We start from the raw sequence: 21,121 nt of genomic DNA on the forward strand, positions 1-21,121 counted from the left end.
GGAACCGGAGCATTATTTTCCTGTCAGCTGCACCAGTCTTACACATCTGTGATTTTATCAGGTTTATTCTGATTGATTGCTGTTTCATTGGCAGTGGAATCTTCACATTAATTTCTAAGGTGATTTTACTTAAGAGCAAGAAGTGCTACCTAAAACTCAGGATGTTCAGGAGATATAATGAATGACAAACCGTTTCAGAGTCTTCACAAACTTGTTTGATGAATGGAAAAGGTGCTTCAGGCTTCTGGAAACTGATTGCTTGCGACCAGTGTTCTGTAATTTAGAACTTTCTAAAACAGAAAATAAAAAGCAAACCAAGCTCAGCACTTAGATTTCACTTGGTATCTGAAAAAGAGCCTTTGTCTCTTTAACCACAAAACTAAATTTCAGTCAGTGCGCACTATATTCCTTTCAAAAGTCAACATTTAGAAACATGTTCAAATGAAACCTTTTACTTATATTTTCATGATCTTAGTGATTGTTTGCAACAGCAATTTCCTTACCTGCCACAAAGTCAGACTTGGTAAGAATGTTTTGCTCTTGGGCAAAGACAGCTTGAACAAGTCCTACGTACTCTTAGTGTTCAGAATGGATATGAATTTTGCAAGTGCTCTCAAAAACTGAAGAAGAGATTCAAACCATCACTTAACATTTTAGGTTGTTGTAATTCCCCAGTTTCTGTCCATATATAGCGTAAGCTTCCAGGAACTGAATAGTTAGTGCAATCACTAACATCACAGCATAACCAGTCTAACCTTAGCAAGTCTAACCTTAGGGCAAGAACTAGATAGGCCCTCATCTTCCTCAGTATCACATTAAATGCATGTGCTTTTGTTTGGATTTTAGATTTAGTCCATCACAACCGTTTCCACTCACTTGTATTGCTTCAGAGCTTTCACAGGTACATTTGCTCCCTAGTTATCTGGAATCCAAGCAAGAAGCATGTAGCTCATTTTGTTCACTTCATGTCAAAGCTGAGGCCTGCTGTGTGCCTACAAGGATCTCTGGACAAGCTCTCTCAACAGAAGAATTTTATGAATTCAAATATTTGCCCAATATTCTAAAAAAATGTGGTTAAATTTTTATACATTGAATTATTTTTCACTTTCCTGAATTTGACTTATGTCTTTCCTTCTCTCATGCATGGCCTGAGTTTCCCTGTAAAGCAAAGCAAAATATTGCAGTGGGAAGTGAAGCTGTGTCCATCTGTGTACCTGTAAGCAGATTTTAGAGGGTATGCCAATAGATGGCAGTCAGGAACATGCAGGAGTGTATAATGTATAATGTATAATGTATTGTCAGTTGTTGTTGTCTACCTATGGCATTTAGAAGGAATGGGTACTTAAAACTGTTTGAGGTTTTCTTGCATTGTCTTTTGTGATGCCCTTCCTGTTTAATGCTGTTGTAAAAGAAACAGCAGAAACATTTAATTTTAAAAATAAATTAATTTTTCAGATATTTACTGTGATCCGAAAAGAAAGACAAAAAGAAAAATGTAACTGTGAAAGGACATCTCAGTTTTCCAGGATCTGATGTTTGGATAAAGCATGGATACCCATCCAGAGTTAAGTGTGGAACATTTTGAGGGACACCCTTTTCCAGTGGAGAGAAAAATATGACTCATGAAAAACTGTTCACTGAAAGCTGCTAATCAGTCTGCTTAGGTGTTTTCAGAGTAACATATTTCCCACTTACCTCCAATGCAGAGTAGGAGGTGTCTGTCTGCATCTCCCTAGTGAGTTCTAAGTTTGAACATTTAAAGAACAGCTAAATTTGCTATTGTCAAAACCCCATCTGTGGAAGTGTTCAACATATTTTTAAATGATGAATAAATTTGCACCATAAATTGCACATTGAAAACCACAGAAAAAAGACACATTGTTAGCAGTAATTACCACTCTGCTGAACAGCAAGTACAAAGAGAACAAGGTTCTACTGGGGGTGAAATCATACAGTTCAGATGTATGAGACTTATTAGATCATCAAATTCATTGTCTTTCCAGTGCAAACTTGTTCTCTGTGGCATATTCTCCAATGCACTGTTCAGTTTAGTTTCAACAGACTCATCCAAATCCATGACTCCTTCTTTGATGCAACTGATCTTTGTTTGCTTTTCCTTTAAAAAAAAAATAATTTACTTTTCTATCCATATCTTCTCAAATAATTTTTATTTTACTGTGAACTAAATGCTACATGAAAAATCCTGTCTTAGTTTCCTCCTTCCAAGGTTAAGATCAATTTAGGTAAATAAATTTCATTCTAATGATGCAATTTTTATTTTCTTCTATATTAAGGATAGAGGGAATGGAGGAGGAAATTGCTGAAGGCAAAGCAACATAATACTGTATAAAACACCCAGAGATTGCAGCATTAAAATAAGAGGGCACATTAGAAGTGAAATATATGTGATTGGGCTGTTCAGTGGTTTGGGTTTAGTCCACAGCTTTGCAGAGCCAGAAGAAAAAGAAATAAACTAAAACTAGATGGAGACTGTAAACTCTCCTACATTGCTATTTGCTTTTGTTTTACAGTATAGTGTGCCTAGAAGCCAAAAAACTTGGAGCTGAGATTAGAGGATAATTTGGATCTACAGGAAATGGAACTTTGTCTGTTGTTTAATTAACCAATAAATAACATAGAGTAGCCTTTATAGAAAAGCACCAGTAGGAACAAAATAAGTTTATATTGATAAATGATACAGCAATAGAGCTGTGACCTCTCTTAATAGAAGCTCAGGAGCAAGCAAATAGTGGCTGAAGTTAGAGAAGTTTTCAGTGATTAGATTTAGATCAGAAGTGTTCAAACCTGAATTGAAATAGGCAATTAACTACAAAGGTATATTGACAACATTAGCAGTTTTTCTCTTCTCAGGTAGGATATGTACATGTTTTTGCAATTCACTTAAATACAACAGATACTTAAAAGCAGTAAGTAGGTTGTGGGTGAATAAGAAAGTAACATGCTCAGGCTGCCAGTGTGCATCTGAGGTCTCTGCTCTAGAGGAATGTCTGCTATGCCGTGCCATTGCTCTGAGGAGAAGATCATCTGGAATTCTTTGTCCTGTCACTAGACAAGCGGGTGCCTCTCCTCAAGTGGGGCAGATGTGAAGTAAATGGAATTACCTCAGTGCAAAATTATCTGAGATCTTAGCCCCACAAATCAGACAGCCAGTGGTACAGCTAAATATAATTTAGGGTGACCCTGAATCAGGAAGCAAATAAGCACAAGATGAGCTAGATCCCTCTGAAATCCTAGTGGAGGGCATAAAATGGGGCTTAGGGTTTTCCCTAATTGTGTAACCTTATGAAAGTACATTGAAACTGGAAACTTCCAGACAAATTCAAACTCAGTTTAAAGCTGCACATTTTTAGCAGTGCAGACAATTGACACCAGGATAATGTGCATGGAGACATAATTCCACACAGAAGTTAAGGTATAAGTAGTGGCCAGACACCCCAGTAGATTGAGACTGTGACAGATTCTGTGTTACCTCACCTCAGGGTGGGATGTCTTTCAAAAGAAAATTCTGTATCTCATGAAGAAGGTGTTGGCATGACAATCACAGCACTGTGTGGTATATTTTGGATTACAAAGTCGGGGTAAACAGTTGAAATTGCAACTTCTCAATTCCCTAACCTGAACTTCTCAGTCTGTGGCTTAGTTCTCAAGCCTGCTTTTGTATATTCTCACAAATAATTCTAATCTAAATACTTTAAATGTCCTGTGGAATCAGAGATCCTTCTCTTTGTTAAATGTAATAAAAGTATGAGCTCTGCTTGTGAATCATATTACAGTTAGGACATTTTTATTTCACCTCTGATTTCTCTAGGAATATACATTTTGACTAAATCTCAGAAAGAAAGTATATGGTAAGCATTTTACTGAAGAGTTAGGTTTCTTTCTTAATGAAGCATCACACAATTACTTAATCCACTCAGAATTGTTTAGACGGAATGATCTACAAGAAAAAAAATACTTTAAAAATACATTTGAAGTGTTGCCAGGACATACAGTTGTAGTAACTCAGTTATGATAGCCTGTAGCACGGTATTATGAAGACAAATGGATGACTGTTGTTTGTAATCATCAGGGTTTTCCAGAAGATTAAACATATGAAAGCAAAGCTTCCTAAGTAATTCCCTAGGAGATTTCATCATATCATAGAGCAGGTTCAAAAGCAACAGCTGATCTAATTCCAAAAGCTCTTAAACTCACTGTACATTCCAATGTATTCTTCCTGGTATTTTTGTAAGCTGGTTTTCTTTGGCCCCCAATGCAAAGCATAGGGCAAAAGGCAAGCTGCAGTGCAAAGCCTGAATGAACAGACTTGGGCAAGAGATCTGCCTGGAATCTGGGCAATTTATCCCTCCCAGATCATGCTGGAGCACCAGCACACAGCCTTGCTCCTCTAGCTCCTCTGTATTCTGAGGCTTTTGCCTGTGTTATCTGAGCAATCTCAGGCCTTTGGATGGATTACCTGCAGTGTTTTCCACCTCCCTTGCACTCATCCTCCACTCTCCCCCAGCCAGCCTGAGCAGGATGAGTGCGACACCCTGCACACAGGCCAAGGTGCCAGGGCCCCATGTTTGAGCCCTGTCTCTGTCTTCACTGGGTCTAATTCCTGCAGAGCTTGACGCTGCTCTCATTTGTAAAGCACAGTAAACCAGTGGTTGTAAGGAGATTCAAGGACACTACAAGCGATGTATAGCTATTTACTGATATCTGTAATACCAATGAGGAAAACAGAGGTTACAATTCAAGTAGAGTGTAGTAAAGAATAGATGAATGCCTGGGCAGGTCCTCAGCTTATGTATAACAGCCATGACTCCTGTCCATGTAAGCTGAATCACGTTAATGTACATTAATTAAGAATCTAACTCAGGCCTCTTTATGATGTGAACACCATTATTTGAGTTTTCCAGTCATATACAGTAGCTTAGCTCAGATCCTTCATCAAACTCCTCCGATTTCACCAGGGTTGATAAAAGACCAAAATAAAATTTCAGAGTCAAAGTGATGTCATAAGTCTTACTTTTCCTGCCAACACTCTGCCTTGATTCTTGACCAAGTTACAAGGGATTGACATCCATCATATATTTAAGGCAAGTTCCAAAGGCTCTCCTATTATGTTACAGTCCTAATCTACCCAAAATATTCTACTATGCAATTCTGGCATTACAAGCAATTAAGGGATTTTTATTTGGTTGGAGGCAAGGGTGTTGCTCAAACTGACTCCACAGCGTGGTACTGCCACATGTAAGCTCCCACATCCTTTTTTTCAGACATACAAGAAAGTGTTCTGAGCCAAACAGATTTTCTATGTTGTTGTTATTTATTATTTGAGAAAAAGGAGATAGGAAATCAACAACAGTTGTCTGTGCTTTGCTTTGAGACTGGGCTTAATTTCTGCAGCAGTGGAATTTTATAAGAACGAGGCACTGGTGTCAGATTCTCAAAAGGAGGGATTTTCTGCATGTTGTTTATAGCTGCTTCTGTTCTGGGCTGGTATGTCAGTAAAACAATTTATACTAAGAATATTTTCAGATGTTCCGTCACTTAGTCCCTGTTGACTGGGAAGGTGGCCTGAAAGACTTGGGACATCCACTAACTTCAGAGAGGAAAAACTGTACCATGGAAAAAAGGCTTCTTTGATAGCATGAAAGAGCTATGTAAGAGGTAGAGCACATTGTCTGCATTTTCAGCACCAAGACCACCTGCAAGTGGTAATACTTGTATGAATTTTAATTAGAGACACAACATTTTTTTTTTTTTCAATATCTCCTTTCCCTTTCTAAGCAACACAGCCGAATAGTTTAAGTTGCTATGGTTACAGTGGGTTGTGGCAGACTCTGGATCATCAGGCAGTGACTTCTTTGCACGTAAAGAGCAAGGGCTGCATCTTTCCATCTCAGCTGGATGATTTTAGCCTGAAGTATTTCTATGATTTTAAATCAGTTGATGCAGCTTGACATAACAGTCATACGAGGTGAAGAAAAAATTAAAACTTCATGGTAGTTCAGCTTCTCAGTTTAAAATAAGCTCCTTTGCAACAAAGCATCATTCCAGTTAGAAGTTTATTTTAAGAAAATAAATAGTACTTTTCAACAACTCATATAGAACAGGAGTTTTTATATAGGTTTTTAAAAGAATGCCAAGCTGTTGCCTTGGCTCTTGAGCTATTAAAGGCACAGTCTGTTTCTCATGAATGAAGAGCAAAGAGCTGGCTGAGTTTCGAAGTCTTTCCTAGTTTTGATCCATTCTATTTGAAAATGTAGCAATCTTATCTTCCCACTGCACTGTGCAAGTATTTTTCATTATAGATTGGCATCACATCCACTAGAGTACTTAGTGTCTTCCATTTGGAGGCAGCCAAGTCCCTTCTTTTTATCCAAAACAGTTGTTAACTCTCTAAAGTATTTCTTTATATGAAAAAAATAAAAGAGACATCCTTGAAACATTTTAGTGGAATCCTGTGTGAAAGTAATTTGTAGGAAAAACCAAATCAATAGGTGTGTAGGGTACAGAGAGAAAGGGTGTGTCTGTGCTTGTGTTCATTCTAGCTTTCAGATGTTTTCATCCAGCTGATTTCAAGGGTTAAGAGCAAGATAGTGTGCTAAAGTGATTCCAGATGGGCCAATATTAATATCTTTCTTTTCCTGATGAATGAGAAGGTATGACCTAGTTAGAAAACTGCTAAAATTACAGGCGCCAGAGAGGCTTCAGCTGTGCCCTACCACATAGATATTTATCCTTACCTCTGCAATTATAATGCTGATGAGCTGCTCGAACCTGCTGAAGGAGGCGTTCCAGGGCCTCAGTGTGTCCCCTGTGCCGAGGTTCTCTTCCACTGCAGTCTTTCCAGTCTATTGAACAAAGGAAATAAACAGAAATGAAACACAAAGGTGCAGGAGAAAGTTTTAAACTCTTTCCTTGCCTCTGGTACTTCTTGGCTTTAGAGAGTTTTACATCTAGGCATGCAGGAAAAATGGCAGTTGTTTTTAAGTCTGCTGTTGCTACTTGTACAATAAGTTTCCTTTGCCTTGTGCCAGCTAAGTAATTAATCATAATGATTATTAAAGAAGAGCTCAGAATCATCTCCTTGAAGCTCCAGTAGTGACTGACTAGACAATGGCTATTTCTCTTCAGTACCTAAATGGGCTCTGCTGCTGTAGTGTCAGAGCTGCTCTCAGCCTGCACTGTCCTGGCACTCCAGTACCTCACTGAGGTCACGCTGCTGCTGCCTCTGCTTTTTGCTGAGGCACCAGGAGGATGACTGTCCTACAGTTACATGGGAAACATTGCAAAGCAGAGAATGAACATCTTCCTATGTCCAGATCTAGCTCTGTAGCCAAAGAAACATTCTCTCGAGTAAAATCACTTCTTAAAATCTGCTCCCAGCAGAGTCCTGAACAAATGCTGGCAATTCCTGCCCTGTAGCTCAGGGTCTGCTCAGCAGTGCACTCGTGAGGCGAGCAGCTGCGGTTTCTGTCCCACACACCTCCAACCTACCAAAGACTTTGTTTTCACTCATTGCTTCTAGCTACAATGTCAATCTTGATTTTAAAACCCAGACAATCTCATCACAAGTAGGAGGATGAAACCATGTGTACCAGAGAGGAGCTTTTTATTCCAGGCGTGACTATTTTCATACATTCATTATAATGAGAAAAAAGTATTGCACGAGTTTCCTGACTCTGAGTAAGTAGATCAAGGTATTAAGAGATCTGCCTGCATGGTGACATGCTCCCATCTCGCTGCCACAGGGGCCACGTATGTGTTCACAACCACCAACAAACAGTTTGCTCACTCACTAAATACACAGATCTGGTTTCTAGTGCAAGTTTGGAGTCAAGCATTCCTTCCAAGGGGCTCACTACGCCAGGGATATAAATATGTATTTGCTGCCTTTGAGTATAGCAGCTAAAGTAAGCCCCATGAAAGGGTGGAAAGAGAAGACATTTGCAACCCTGATAGCCTGTGGGGCTGTGACAGCTGCAGCGTGGCTGTCCTGCGTGTCCTGTGCATGCTATGGCAGAGCTCAAGGGCCAGCTGCACTTACAGCTCTGTGTGAGAAGACCAGTTCTTAGATCTCCTGAGAGCAGCTAAGAGGAACCAGCTGGAACTCACCAATCTCAAAGGGCTTTGGTGTCAAGAAACTGGTAGAGTTTCAAACAACCTCATGATTTCTCTATCCCAGTGGTTTCCAAACTTTCTGAGCCTCCAGACTGGTGACTACCTTAAAAATGATGTGGAAATCAGACCATCATTGCCCATCACTCATGTTAATGAATAAGCCTAGAGATGTTACTGTCTGCTATGATTTCACAGACCAGCTGCACAACACTGGCCACCACTTTCCAGACTGCTACTGGGGGGGGTGGGGGGGTGGTGACAGGAGGACAGTGGCAACCATTCACTGTCATGCTACACAGATGCATCTCCAAGGATGTCACTAACATTTGATGCTCTGGGATTGAAGTGGATCAGGATTAAGCCCTGAAGCTTTCATTTTCCTTGCATATTCTTCTGGCTGCTGCTACAGACAACTTTGTAGAGAGTATTAATGTATTCACATTTAATTTTTAGCTTAGGGCTGTATTTTGTTATGCAACACTGGTGTAATTTCAGATTGCTGCCTTCTTGCCAAGGTCAAATCTGCTAGTTTTCAAAACCAGTGGTGAAGGCAGTCACGTGGATAAAGAAGTTCTGCCCCCAGTAACCGCAGTGGTAAACAGCATGTTGTCTCAAGCTAAAATTCTGATGTTAGCATGACTTAATGAAAAAATTTACATTTAGGCTCTAATGGTCTTGCTGTAAAGCTTTAGCACGTTTAAGGATGCTTAATGAAAATACCACATTCTTGCAATTAAATACACTGATCTGAGTCTGCCTAATGCTTCTGTGTTCCTCAGCAAATCAAAAATACCTATATAGCCATGAAGAAACATTTCTCTTTGCCATAAACTCATAAAAAAACCTCAGGTGATGCTCCTGCTCTCCTACAGGGAAATGCAAACAACTTTGGTTACCTCGGCTGCCTTTTCAGAGAAACACCCTGACAATGATAGTCCAGGGCACTTCAGTAGCACTACCATGGGTGGTACTGGTCTCTTTGCTGGAAGCAGGGACTTCACCAAGTTCTGAGGAGCTGCACGTGACAATGTGGCCCTAAAGCCAGCATGTTTAGGACAAGAGGTGTATTCCTGCCACTTTAAAGCCCAAAACCCTGGAGACAGTAAACATGGGACATGAACTTAATTCTCTGCATAGTTTTTGTGTCAATCCACTGAAATATGCAGGAAAACTTCCTTTCCATCCCAAAGCTTTGGCACTGGCACATATCATCAGATTACAGAAGGTGAGTTACAGTGGACAAGAAAGAGTCAGGGAAGCCAATGCCAGGAGTGCCCTGTTCTTTGGGGGTATTTATCTGAATCATTAGCAGCTACTGTAAAAGAGTCTGTTTGTCAGCTGATGTAAATTTTTTATTTGTGGGGCCAAATCCTGTGTAATTGTACCTAGCTATACTCAAAGTAATTGCATGTCACTGAATTATTCAAAATAGCTCTATAGTAGTGAGTTATCCACACAGCCAAGAGTAGAATTCTGTCCCATGATTGTGGCTCATCTTTGTTCTCAAACAGAATACATTTTTAACCTAGTTCTGGTTTTATTCTGGGGTAATCAACAGCACAATTGAAGCAAAATGGGAAATGGTATTATAAGAACCTTGTTTATTCAATCCTCTCCATAATGACAACAGAGAATAGGTACAGCTTGCTTTGTTTTCTCACATTAGCATGCAAGGTTATTAAATTGTTACATTAGCCTAATAAAAACAAGTGCTAATGCAATAAAATGAAAAGTCCCATTTTACTGCATTAATCGATACAAAGGAAGCTGTAATAAACTGAGGCAGTTTGGTAGTGAACACTAAGTCTGGAAAAGCAACTATCAATACAATGTAATAGATTACAAATTACAAATAAGAAATCATAGTTCTAATGGAGTCTGAGAAAACTTGTCATAGGTTTGAAAAGGAAAAAAGGCTTTTGGATATGTCTTGAACATTTTAGTGCTTACGGGCTAGATCCTATCAACATGCGTGTCCATACTAGAGTATTTTACATATGAATGCTATAAGAATGGTCCAGTGAGTGGGATCTATAATGCTACAGGGCAGAATACAAAGTTATGTATTATACATGTAAGCATTTTGGTTCTAGCAGTTCAGCTTCAGGTTTTGATCCATTCATGTACTGACAAATGAGGTTCCATATAGCAGAATTCTGTTAAGAGAAACGAAGTTCAAAATATTTCTCATTTTTTTTTGTGTTAGTGATTAGATTACAATGTTCTATCAAAGGACTGGAGAAGAATAAAAGATAAGACAAATAAATATACCTATATTATTATTTTGCTTTGTTTTGAAGAGTGGAAGAAGTTGAGTTTTATTTAGTTAGTTACTTCACTCCTAGATGACATGGCAATTAAATCATGAACTGCAAAGCATTTATCTTTTTCTGTTCTTTGGGGAGGGAGAAATTCTTACAAAGCAACACCACTTATCAAACTAGGAGGATAAACAAACTCAACTTACTTGAAGGAGAAGCATATTCTGGAGTAGATTTGCGTGGAGGTCCCCAGCCTCTCATGTTGCATGCTGAAACATGGACATAATACCTCTTGCCCTACAAATGGAAACAACTGGAGTCAAAACTATTACTTGACTCAGAATCTTGGTTGTAATCATTGGAAAGCAGTCCCTTAAAAAGATGCTTTCTGTGAAAAACTTAAATAGCTTTCAGTGGTATCAAGTGATGCACCATGACAGGTTGAGATGTAGTACAAAGATTTCAGGATCTGCTGAGGGTTACCAAAACACACCAGTCCCAACTGACAAACTGCAGCCTCTTCTGCCAAAGCCAAATGCTGGGAACTCACAGTCAGACTTCAGGAACAGGGACTCCTCTTTTTCCTGTGGTATTTAACAGTCTCTACCAGCACAGCAATGGAAGAAGCTTTGTTTGGCTGCCACTGAAAGCAGTCAGACGTTTATCGTTGATTTTGATGCATAAATCCAGGGTAATGGAGAGCACTTCTGAAAATCTATCTTTTAATTTAAATATGTTATATACTTTAGAAAATATAGACAAACAGACAGCAAGCCCAGTTTTTAACATGTGTCTATGGAAGTGACTGTGCAAGCTTGTTTGATTTTAACTTAAGAACAGTTACTCTGTTTTGTTAGAAAATGAGAAGCAGAGTAAATGCTCCCTGGAAGACAGTGTGCTTCAAATCAAATATTTCTTCAGTGAAAATGCTAGGAAAAAAGAGCACTTGTTTTTCTGTAATAGATAGAGGGTTTTCTGTTGTGCCTATTGTTTACTCTTTAAAGTTAATTCTCTCATTTAGAACGCCCATGTTTTGGGGTGCTGGCCATGTGCATACCTCCCCCTACTATAACTTTGTAGGCTTGGTTCAGTGTGCATTCAGTGGAGAGGTTCTAGCTCAACAGGTGCAGGATTTGGCCCTTCTGATGATGTTTCCAATGGAATAATTGTATTTTGAGCAAGCTTTATTTTCATGAGTTATTTTGTGAGTCAAAGCTTGCTTGCAGAAATGGTCCATTCAGGCTGTTCAAGCCTGTAGGAAAAAGACTTTCAGACACATGGTCAAAATTATTCTGCCTAAGAATCCATATGAATATTCATGAATTTTCTCCATCGCTGACCTGGTTCTTATCATTGGAAAACATTTATATGAAAATGAATAACAAATGAAACTGATTGCCACCAATATGAGTGTTCCTGGAAGAAGCAGAAGAGAAAGAACTGTTATTTTAGCTATTGGTCATCAGAGTCAGGACTAGACCTTTCATGAGCCTTTGATCTGCACTAAGATTATCCCATGATCCAGAAAATAGCAGCTTTGACTCCAGTCTTTTCTGATCTCCCCTAAGCCTGACAACTTACAAAACAAATCATGCTGTCTGTCTATTCCTTTGTGAGTTTTGTATTATGGATACTAGAAATACCATGCTTAATGTCTGGAACTTGTTCCTGAAAGAAGGGCACTCTACAGTTATTAGCAACAGCATGGATGCAAATCGTGAGTGTCTCTGCATCACTGCGGCAGCAATGGGCATCAAGATCTAAATGACTCACTTGGCACTTACCGTTCTGAGACCTGTGATGGTGCATCTCAAAGACTGAAGATTGTCCATAATTATTTCACCATGCAAAGGAGAAAAATCTTCTGAAGAGCTCCATTCCACTAGGAAACAATTAACAGGAGAAAAATCAAATCAGATGCTGGTCCAAGCAAAGAAATCCAAGTACTCAAATCATTGACAAGTTAACTTTTCTCCTAGCAGTTTCTCATTCCATGTGGATACTAAAAGTAATGCTTAACAATAATGTTTAGCAAAACTTCACACAATAATTAAATTATATTTCTGTGCATGAGAGAGAGAAGCAAAATATTGCTTAAAAGTTTTTCAGGAAAGAACGCTTAAAAATACGCTGCAATACAAATTACATTCAGTCAACATTTGCCCTCATTCAAATAGTTTCATTTTAAAGAAAGAGAAGTAGTGGAAAGGAGTAGGTAGAGGATTTGGATCTGCTAATGCCACTTGGCAGTTTATGCATCCAAATCAACAAAAGGTAGTTTTGCAATTGGTTCTGCATGGGCAGAGAGTCCTTTTGGCTCCACATGTCCACAAAACTCTCACCACCTAGCCTTGGCTAAGTTCTGTAGAAATAACCTCCTTGGACTACATTCAACAATCTGCTAGAGTCCCTTATTGGTCTAAGTGGCTTCTGGCTCTCTTGTCCAAGCCTGATGCTTCTGTGGTCACTGAAATTACAGAGCTCCACAAGGATCTTTTAAGTTGTATCCACTTCTTAAATGAATTAAGTGACACTGGGCAGACATGTTCCTCCCAGCTTGTCCTGCAGACTAAATTACAATGGGTACCTTTACCAAAGTGCTCCCCATCAGCTTGCACAGATGAGATGTATTCCTGCTTAAGGGGTTATGAAATTAGCATTCCTTTTGTCAATACTCTTCCTCAGTATTTGCAAAAATGAATGTGAATGTAAAATAGTATCAGACCATGAAAAACTACTAGGTTGCTTAAAAAAAGGAATATATGCAAGTGGGGAACTGATGGCTGTAGGTAGGAAAACAGCCTCTTTTTCTTAAATCATACTTTATTAATGACAGTTACCATGATTAGAGTTCAGGTTAATCCTGGAGTCATACCTCTGGCATTTAGTAACTTGTGCCTTCAGACTCATGCTTCCAGGAAAATCCATCAAAAACATAGTGAAATAAATCTCTTAAATCATTCTACCGTAGGTGCGGGAAAATCCCATCAATTTTCTGGATTTACCAAAGCAGAGAATTCCAAACAAAACTTTCCCTTTAAGATTCACAAAATAGTTTATAGATACTTTGTTTGTATATTCATTAGTATTGGAGTCAATAATTTAGAGTGGAACAGAGTATTTTAATTTCAGCATGTGGAATTTTCATCTTCTGGCTGTGACATACTGGTATTTTCATGTTAAAAGAAAAAGTCTTCAGAGAACTTTTTTTCTCAGCATTTACAACATTTAACTGCCAACACATTTTTTCTAAAATAGCCAAGTATCAATAGCACAACTCATTTTTCCTTTCTCTCCTGATTGCTCCTTTTCTGTGATTGCAATTTGTGAATGCACAGCGTGTTCTGCAACATTTTTGGATTTGCAGCAATGAGAAGGAAATTGCTTTTGTCTATTGTCTTTGAACTTTTTCAGTGTATATTTTTCTAGTTTCCCATGGCTTTGAAACACCTAATTACGGCCACCTTTAGTGAAAGCTATCTCTCTACATTGGTATGAAAATGTCAAGACTGTTACAGTACTATACTGTAGGATTTTGTTGACAGCTATAGGAATACTTACACATACCATTGAACTTGATGGCCTCACAGAGTTTCTATTGTCAACCATGATTTTCAGGGTTTATAACTACACTGTATTAAATCATCAAGGGCATTGTATAAAAGCTACAAGCAGACATGTTCTCTGTTTTGCAGAAGGATAAATTGGAGAAAACCTGTTCAAAGTGCTGAACATGTCAACAGGCTTGCAGTCACTTGTGATACCATTTTTCTTTTCAAAGACTCCTGCAAAGCAAGGTAGTGTCACTCAGGACAGATTCTGCCAACAAATCCTATCTTCACTGAAACCCCCAAGTTGGCTGAGTTTGCTTCTCAGCATGAGGGGCAGTGGCAGGTCGTACTTCAGGCAGCACAAAACAAAAGCCAAAGGTGAAATAAGCAGCTTTAAACTGCTTTTGAGCTTCCCAGATTTTTAGCTGTTCTATGGACTGGAGACTGCTCAAATATAAACCGTAGTTCAGAGATGTATTTAAATTTGGGTAGCTTACACAAACAAACATTGCAGCCCTATTCTTGATGTGGGTCTTCTTCTCAACCCTTCCACTTGTGGCATTCAGAAAAGTGCTCCTAATATTTAGAGATCCCGACACAGTGCCTGAAGAGGAATTAACTCCCTTAATGTAAACAGGATTGCAACCCTACATGTTTGCAAGCATGTTTACAGCAGAAACATCATTATACTAGTAGTATCACTAGCAACAGCATGGCAATTTGTTCTCAGAAATAACCAAGGGCCACGGAGTTCAGAGAAAGAAGCTGAGATACCAATGGCTGGAAAGGCTGACACTGCCTTTAAAGCTGTCTTGGGAACAGCTGAGGAAGTGGGTTTTGAAATAATAAATGACAGCTTTGCTCTGGTGTTCTAGAGCAGACTGTTACCCCAGCTCATGTTGGTAGTGAAACCCTGTGTGCAGGGCAAACACCCTCATCCACTTGCTGGGTGACACCATGATCTCCCAGTCTCTTGAAGGGCAACAACTTGCTAGGGAGAACACCCAAGGCTGCTACACCTTTCGTGAGGTACAGGGGAGGGCTGTGCACCCCTCTGATCCCCTCAACCAGCCGAGTCTTCACTGGCTGCCAGGCTGAGGCTCAGCTCTGCTTCTCGTTACACAGCCGAGCGAGGCCAGCATTTCACACTTACTTTTTTATCTTTCCGTGGGGTGGCTGAGACCCATGAGATTAAAACCATAGGAATATGGTATTAGCTTGTGGATCAGGTTATGATTGAGAATCCCTCATTTAAAGGATATTTGCCTAACAAGATGGCATATATAAAGTTACTCAATATTAAATTTTAAAACATACATAAAACTATCACATTAGGAAAAAACCTCGCCTCACAGTTTCAATAAAAATTTCCATAACTGAAAAATAAATATTTTTTTGCACAGCTGTGTTGGAATAGTGCCTTCTTTGTCTCCTTGTTTCAAAGTACTACTGAAAACTTATCAACAGGATACATTGAAGCATTGCTACTTTTGACAGAATGTCATTCTCTGACTCATGAGACCTGTCATAAAGAAACTCATAACAAATTTTGGAATTTTTGGCTTACTTGTGATTTTAACAAACTTTTTTTCCCCATGATTTTACTGATTCACATGAGAAGAGGATGACATGATATAGTTTTAAAGAAATACAAATCAACTTCAGTAATTTATCACTGAAGTTTTAATCTCCAGTTATACCTTGCCAGATTTTGGGTTTCTACCATAATTGTCATGTAAGAATAATCCATAATATTCTACTATACTCATTAATTGGGTTTCAAACCTTTTAGAAGGATGTGACTATCAGTGTCCCTGTTTTATAGATGGGAAAATGAAGGCAAGGAGAGGTAGAGCACCTTATTCACTCAGCAGGCCCCAAAACAAGGGACAAACGCTTGTCACCGATGTTACGTTTATGAGGCCAGTGTTGCTCACACCTTCTGGCCATGTGGCACGTTTACACATCCGTGGTCTTCCCCTTGTGATTAACCATACCTAAAGGTGACGTAACTCTGTGCAGGAGCAACCCATCGGGAAGATTCTGCTAAATCTTCGCTTGCTTTCTGAGAGAGAGTGGAGGGAGAGACTGCTCTGGTAGTAAACAAAAAATACCAACTGTTTGTATAACTCCAAAGTACTTGGGACTTCAAGAAAGAACAAAAGGCTTAGCTAATCCCAGCACTTTAAAAGCTGAATATAAAAATGTTCAAGTATAAAAACCTGAAGATGAGAGGGTCCTTTATAAGAACCCAGGAACAAGAGCTGGTCTTGTAGACTGTAGCGAGTGTGCAGTATAGGACCTGAAAGCTGCTGGGTGAATTAAGGATGGAGCATGTTCCAGTCCTGTTCTGCACACCCCAAAGGGCTGCTTTGTTGTGAACGCTGAATGTCTTTGCTGTTGCGGCTTTCCATCTGACACTTCACGTTATGTCAGAGCAGGGTTTTTTTTTGTGTTTAATATATTGGTGACTATGTGTTTTAATGAAGGTGCCCTGTATTCCAGAGCTAGCAAATGCACGATGTGTTGCTGCGGTCGCCAAGATAAGTAGTAATTTTTAAATAAACAGCAGTATAAACAGTTACATAAAACTCATGTAAATTGCTGGCACATAATTTTAGACTGGCTTAAGTTATGTAACTTACTTGTGGCCAAGCTGTTTTTTTTTTTTTTTTTTTTAATACTCAATTCATGTAATTTAAAATACAGGGAGAAGTTTATTTTCACCTGTTTCTTTTCTACTCTCTAGCTTTCCATTATACTGAGCATAGCTTATCAGAGAGACTGACAGACAAGAGACAAAGTGAAGGCACAAAACACCTCCTGACCCTCGTGCAGATTCATTCAGGAGAGCACCTTCTCCTGAGTCAGGCAAACAGTCCAAGCCACGGTAGAATTTGCCACTTCTCTTGGCATTTGTTTTTGCGTGCACTTAAATTACTCTCTGAATTACTGAGTAGATGAAGGAGGATGAGGGACATGAGTTCTGCGGTGAGGTGATGGGGTCTGCAGGACAGTGTACTGAGCTGGGGTTCTGGGGTTTATTTGGTTTATTCTTGCATTGGCTACTGACCTGCTGTGTGACCTTGGGCAAGGCATTATGCCACTATGGCTCTTAACCCAGAATTAAACAGCAAAGGTTCTTTCTCCTTCCCTTCCTCCCCACATCCAGGGCCTAGCCTGAAGAACACTGTGGTCTTAGCTTGTGTTTCCAAGGGCCTCCAAACAAATAACTGCATTGTTCAATAGCTTCCTTTGAAATGTAAAACTGAAAGAGAGCACTAACACCAGAAACCACTTCACACCATCTTTTACTGCCTGCTGATCTTTATGAAATAATTGGAATAATTTACACTTGTAATGCCTTAGCAGCTTGATTTAAGGATATTGAAGACTGCCACTTGTGTGAATAAAATCAGGATGAAAGTACCTAAATAAATATTTAGAAGTATAACACAAGAGAGTTGAACACTAGTGAAAAGCAGAAATCATTTGCTGGTGGATACAGTATCACCAGCTCAGATGGAGAACATTGCTTGCAGTATTTGGTCAGCTCCTTCTAGCTGCCTTGAAGTGTTTTTTAAGAAAGGAACTCAGTTTTTGCAGGTTTGGGTTCAGGCTCTGTTCATGGCTCTCTCATGTTTGGAAATTCTCCAGAGAACGATAGGAGAAAGACAAGTCATACCAGCTGTAGGGAGTACTGACAGAGATTCCAGCATAGTGCTTCCATTAGGAAAAACCAAATGTTTGGCACTGAGGAGTTTGTATTTGTTCCCATGGATGTGGGCTGGTTTTTTTTTTTTGTGTGTGTGTGAGGGGTATAATCCATCCAGAAATGCACACTAACTGAGAACGTCTGGAATTGGTTGCTTTCTGCTCAACAAGAGTTTAGACAGGGACAGTATGAAACAAGGCACAACATTTACAAAAGGGACAGGTGAACTTTTCATTTGTTTGTTTGCTTAGGGACTCAAACTGGGATTTACTACAATGCCTAAGGCACTTAAGTGTATTGCTGTGCAAACACAGAAATTAGAACAGTGTACTCAAAGCCTGGGTCTAGGATTACTAGCTACTACTTAAATTAAAACCTGAGCTCCTAACTGCTTGAAGTACTACTGTTCATTAGTTTGGATCTGAACTATTATTTCAGTTATTTCTGTAACTTTATTCAAGGCTCTTTGTACTGGGTCAGTAGAAATATCAGTAAGGGTGAAAAGGAAAAAGATGCAAACAAACAGCACAGTATCCACCTGAAGTAAATAAAGTACTGCTGTGTTTTAGTGTGAAAGACCTATGGATGGGTTTAAGGGCCTCTCATCAGAATGGTACCAAGCAGACTACCAAGAGCAGCATTCTTAGTCTATTCCTAGAGTGCACATCTTCATTTGAAACTTCTGTGGCTATAAATCTCCATGATACTTTTCTCAGAGAATTTTTTAAATAATCGAATACCTTATTTGCAGTAAAACTTCTTCCCAAACTGCTGTGGACTCCTTTACCTTTTATGCCAGCTAATAATAACTGATGATGTCAAATAACATTTCTTGTGGCCCTGTTTCTGGATGTTCCTTTCACCCAGGCCAGAACACTCTCTTTTATGTCCTGATGTTTATGGGAAGCATTACGACAGCAGGCTGGGTGCCAAAGACACATCTTTGCTTGATCATGGTTTGACTAGTTCTTCTTATATCAAACCTACATTATATAAATGGTTTATAAGATCTTTTTTTTTTTTTTTTGCATTGTAATAAAACTCTCACCAAGAGAGAAAAAAAAAAATTTACATTTTTCCTCAAGTATTTAGTTAGTGTTTTCTATGTACTAGCAATTCTTTATCTGTTTGTAATAAGGTCAGCTATGCCAGCACAAGAAAGAACTTGTGTCCTTTTTGTTAGTGAAAATGACACTTCTTACTAACATTTAATAAATAACTAAGAAAATGTGCCATATGGGTGCAAACTGCCTTCCAATGTGGGCCCAGTGGTTAAAAAGCTACAATGGATTATAATAGCAGCCAAGATTTGTGTCTCAGCCCTGCAATGACAAACATATCCCACTCTGGCTGTGGAAAGAAAAGTGGAAGAAAATATATGTCAGAACTGTGAAAAAGGATTGGAGAATAAATGGGGTTCTTATGCAAGGGCTTCACATCCTAGAAAGGTATAAGAGGCTTGGCTCCAGTTCCCCAGCTTTCCACTCCCAGAGGGTGTTTCACTCGTGTCACCTGTAACCAGCGCCGGAGGGGAAGCTCAGGAGCATAAGGACTCCTTGTTTGTGTGAGCCATGCGTGGGTTAGGCTCAGCTTCTTCCCAAACCATAATCCATTAAAATCCAATTAATAACGAGTGGTTAGGAAAATGCAAACAAGTAATCTATCACAAAGTACGAGATAAACAAGAACACTCCACAGCACTGTTAACAAAGCAAGTAAATACACAAATACTAAGTCCAGTAATCTGTGAATGGGATTCCACTGCCTCTCCTCTGATTCTCCTGTAAATACATTTTTAAAGAGAGACTTTGCTACAGAGATGTTAATTAATTATATTTAAGGCTTTTATTGCTTTATAAACTAGTCCCTACAGTAACTTAAAGAGCTTTCACCTTTCCCTAGCACTACAGCCAGGTGTTGCAGGCAAAACAGTCTTGATTTGGGGAATTTTAACTTAACTTATTGTCATTTAACACAAACTTCTAATCACTCATTCAGAGTGAGAAGAATGAAAACATAACAAACTAACCATTTAAGTGAACACATTTCCCTTGCCTTTCCCAGTCACTACCCTATCCTCCCCCTTTCCTCCTGTCAGCTTCCCATGCCTCCACAGTGGGGCTGCAGGCAGCGACGGGGGTTTCCATCACATTTAGAGCTCACCAGGCCAGTTGTGACCAGCAGCTGGGACCCCCTCCCACACCTGTGGCCCCTGGCTACTGGAACCTGCCATGTGTACCCAACACTACACTCGGGTGTGAGCTAAACGGGTGCTCAGGCGTGAACTCACTGAGTGCTGAGACCTGACTTAATAGGGTGCTGATGTGTGAACCAGCTGAGTGTTCATTAGTAAATTAAATGGGTGCTCATGCATGAACTGATTGGGTGCTCATGCATAAATTGATTGGGTGTTCATGCGTGAACTGATTGTGCATTCATGCATGAAAACAGTAAGCCCTGCAATTTAGGCTCAGTACATGAGGTAAGAGCTTGAAGCAGATCCAAAGGCCTGATTCCAAATTTACATTCATTTATCAGTTTTGTGAGTAGATCTGACTACTAGAACAGTATCACATTTTGGTTGGAGAGGCAAACTATGTTTTAGAACTTTTATGCTTGTAAATGGTCCAAAGAAGTCCAAGATGGACCAGAGAAGACTTCGGACAAAGCAGTGAGCAGGGGATCTTTGCCACAATCCCTTTGAAGACATTCTGGTTTTAGGTCTCCAGTGAGGAAGTGTTCCCAAACCCATGAATCAAAAGGTCTGCTAAATCAGGAGTCTCCTTCAAGACAGAAGCTGAACTTCCTGCCACTGATTATAAGAAATTTAATTACCTCTTCTATGCAATACCTATGAACTGGAAGCTGTAATGCTTAGCCACATGCAAGTAGTTTTTAAAAATACTTACTAATTTTGGTAAATCAAAGCAAAGTTGAAGCAATAGCTACAATTCAGCAATATCATGATATGAGCATTTATTCTTGGACACCAAAGGCAGAAAAAACACCAAAAGTAAAACCCACGATCTATATGTATGGATTTTCTAATAGCTATTCATCTTGAGCTGCTGTTCAAAATCCTTATAAAACACAAAGCAGGAGGAAAGAAAGATTAATGTAAGTAACTGGTATCTGATCAACCATATTAGTTAATTACACCATCACTTAATATGTGATATGTGTTCAAAGGTGGTTTTAAATACATGGCAAACTTAAAAAATAGAAGTTCTTCAATTTTATGTTGTCCAACACATACTACAGACATTGACAGGAGCTAGAAATAGAAAGGTTTGTTTTAACGTTTCTACATTTCTGTACTTGCTAGGCATAAAAATAGAAGTCAAATTGCACAGTCCTGCTAGCTAGCAAAATGTAATGTGCAAATAAAGTGCCCAGGAGACCTAATAAAATGCCATAAATGAACTACTGTAAAAAATATCAGACCACACCTATTCAGCAGG

The 21,121-nt window shown here is 39.2% G+C and overlaps 1 protein-coding gene across 1 annotated transcript in view; it reads right to left on the reverse strand.

Moving 5' to 3' along the window:
* Positions 1 to 21,121, reverse strand: part of ANKFN1 (ankyrin-repeat and fibronectin type III domain containing 1) — a 60,836-nt gene that overhangs the window by 11,527 nt on the left and 28,188 nt on the right. Inside the window, 4 exon segments of the mRNA XM_008940912.1 lie at positions 191 to 290; positions 6,756 to 6,863; positions 10,601 to 10,691; positions 12,179 to 12,276. Coding sequence (XP_008939160.1) covers positions 191 to 290; positions 6,756 to 6,863; positions 10,601 to 10,691; positions 12,179 to 12,276 — 397 coding nt within the window.

The sequence above is a fragment of the Merops nubicus genome, unplaced genomic scaffold (assembly GCF_000691845.1).
Source record: "Merops nubicus isolate BGI_N331 unplaced genomic scaffold, ASM69184v1 scaffold14565, whole genome shotgun sequence".
NCBI classification, from domain to species: domain Eukaryota; kingdom Metazoa; phylum Chordata; class Aves; order Coraciiformes; family Meropidae; genus Merops; species Merops nubicus.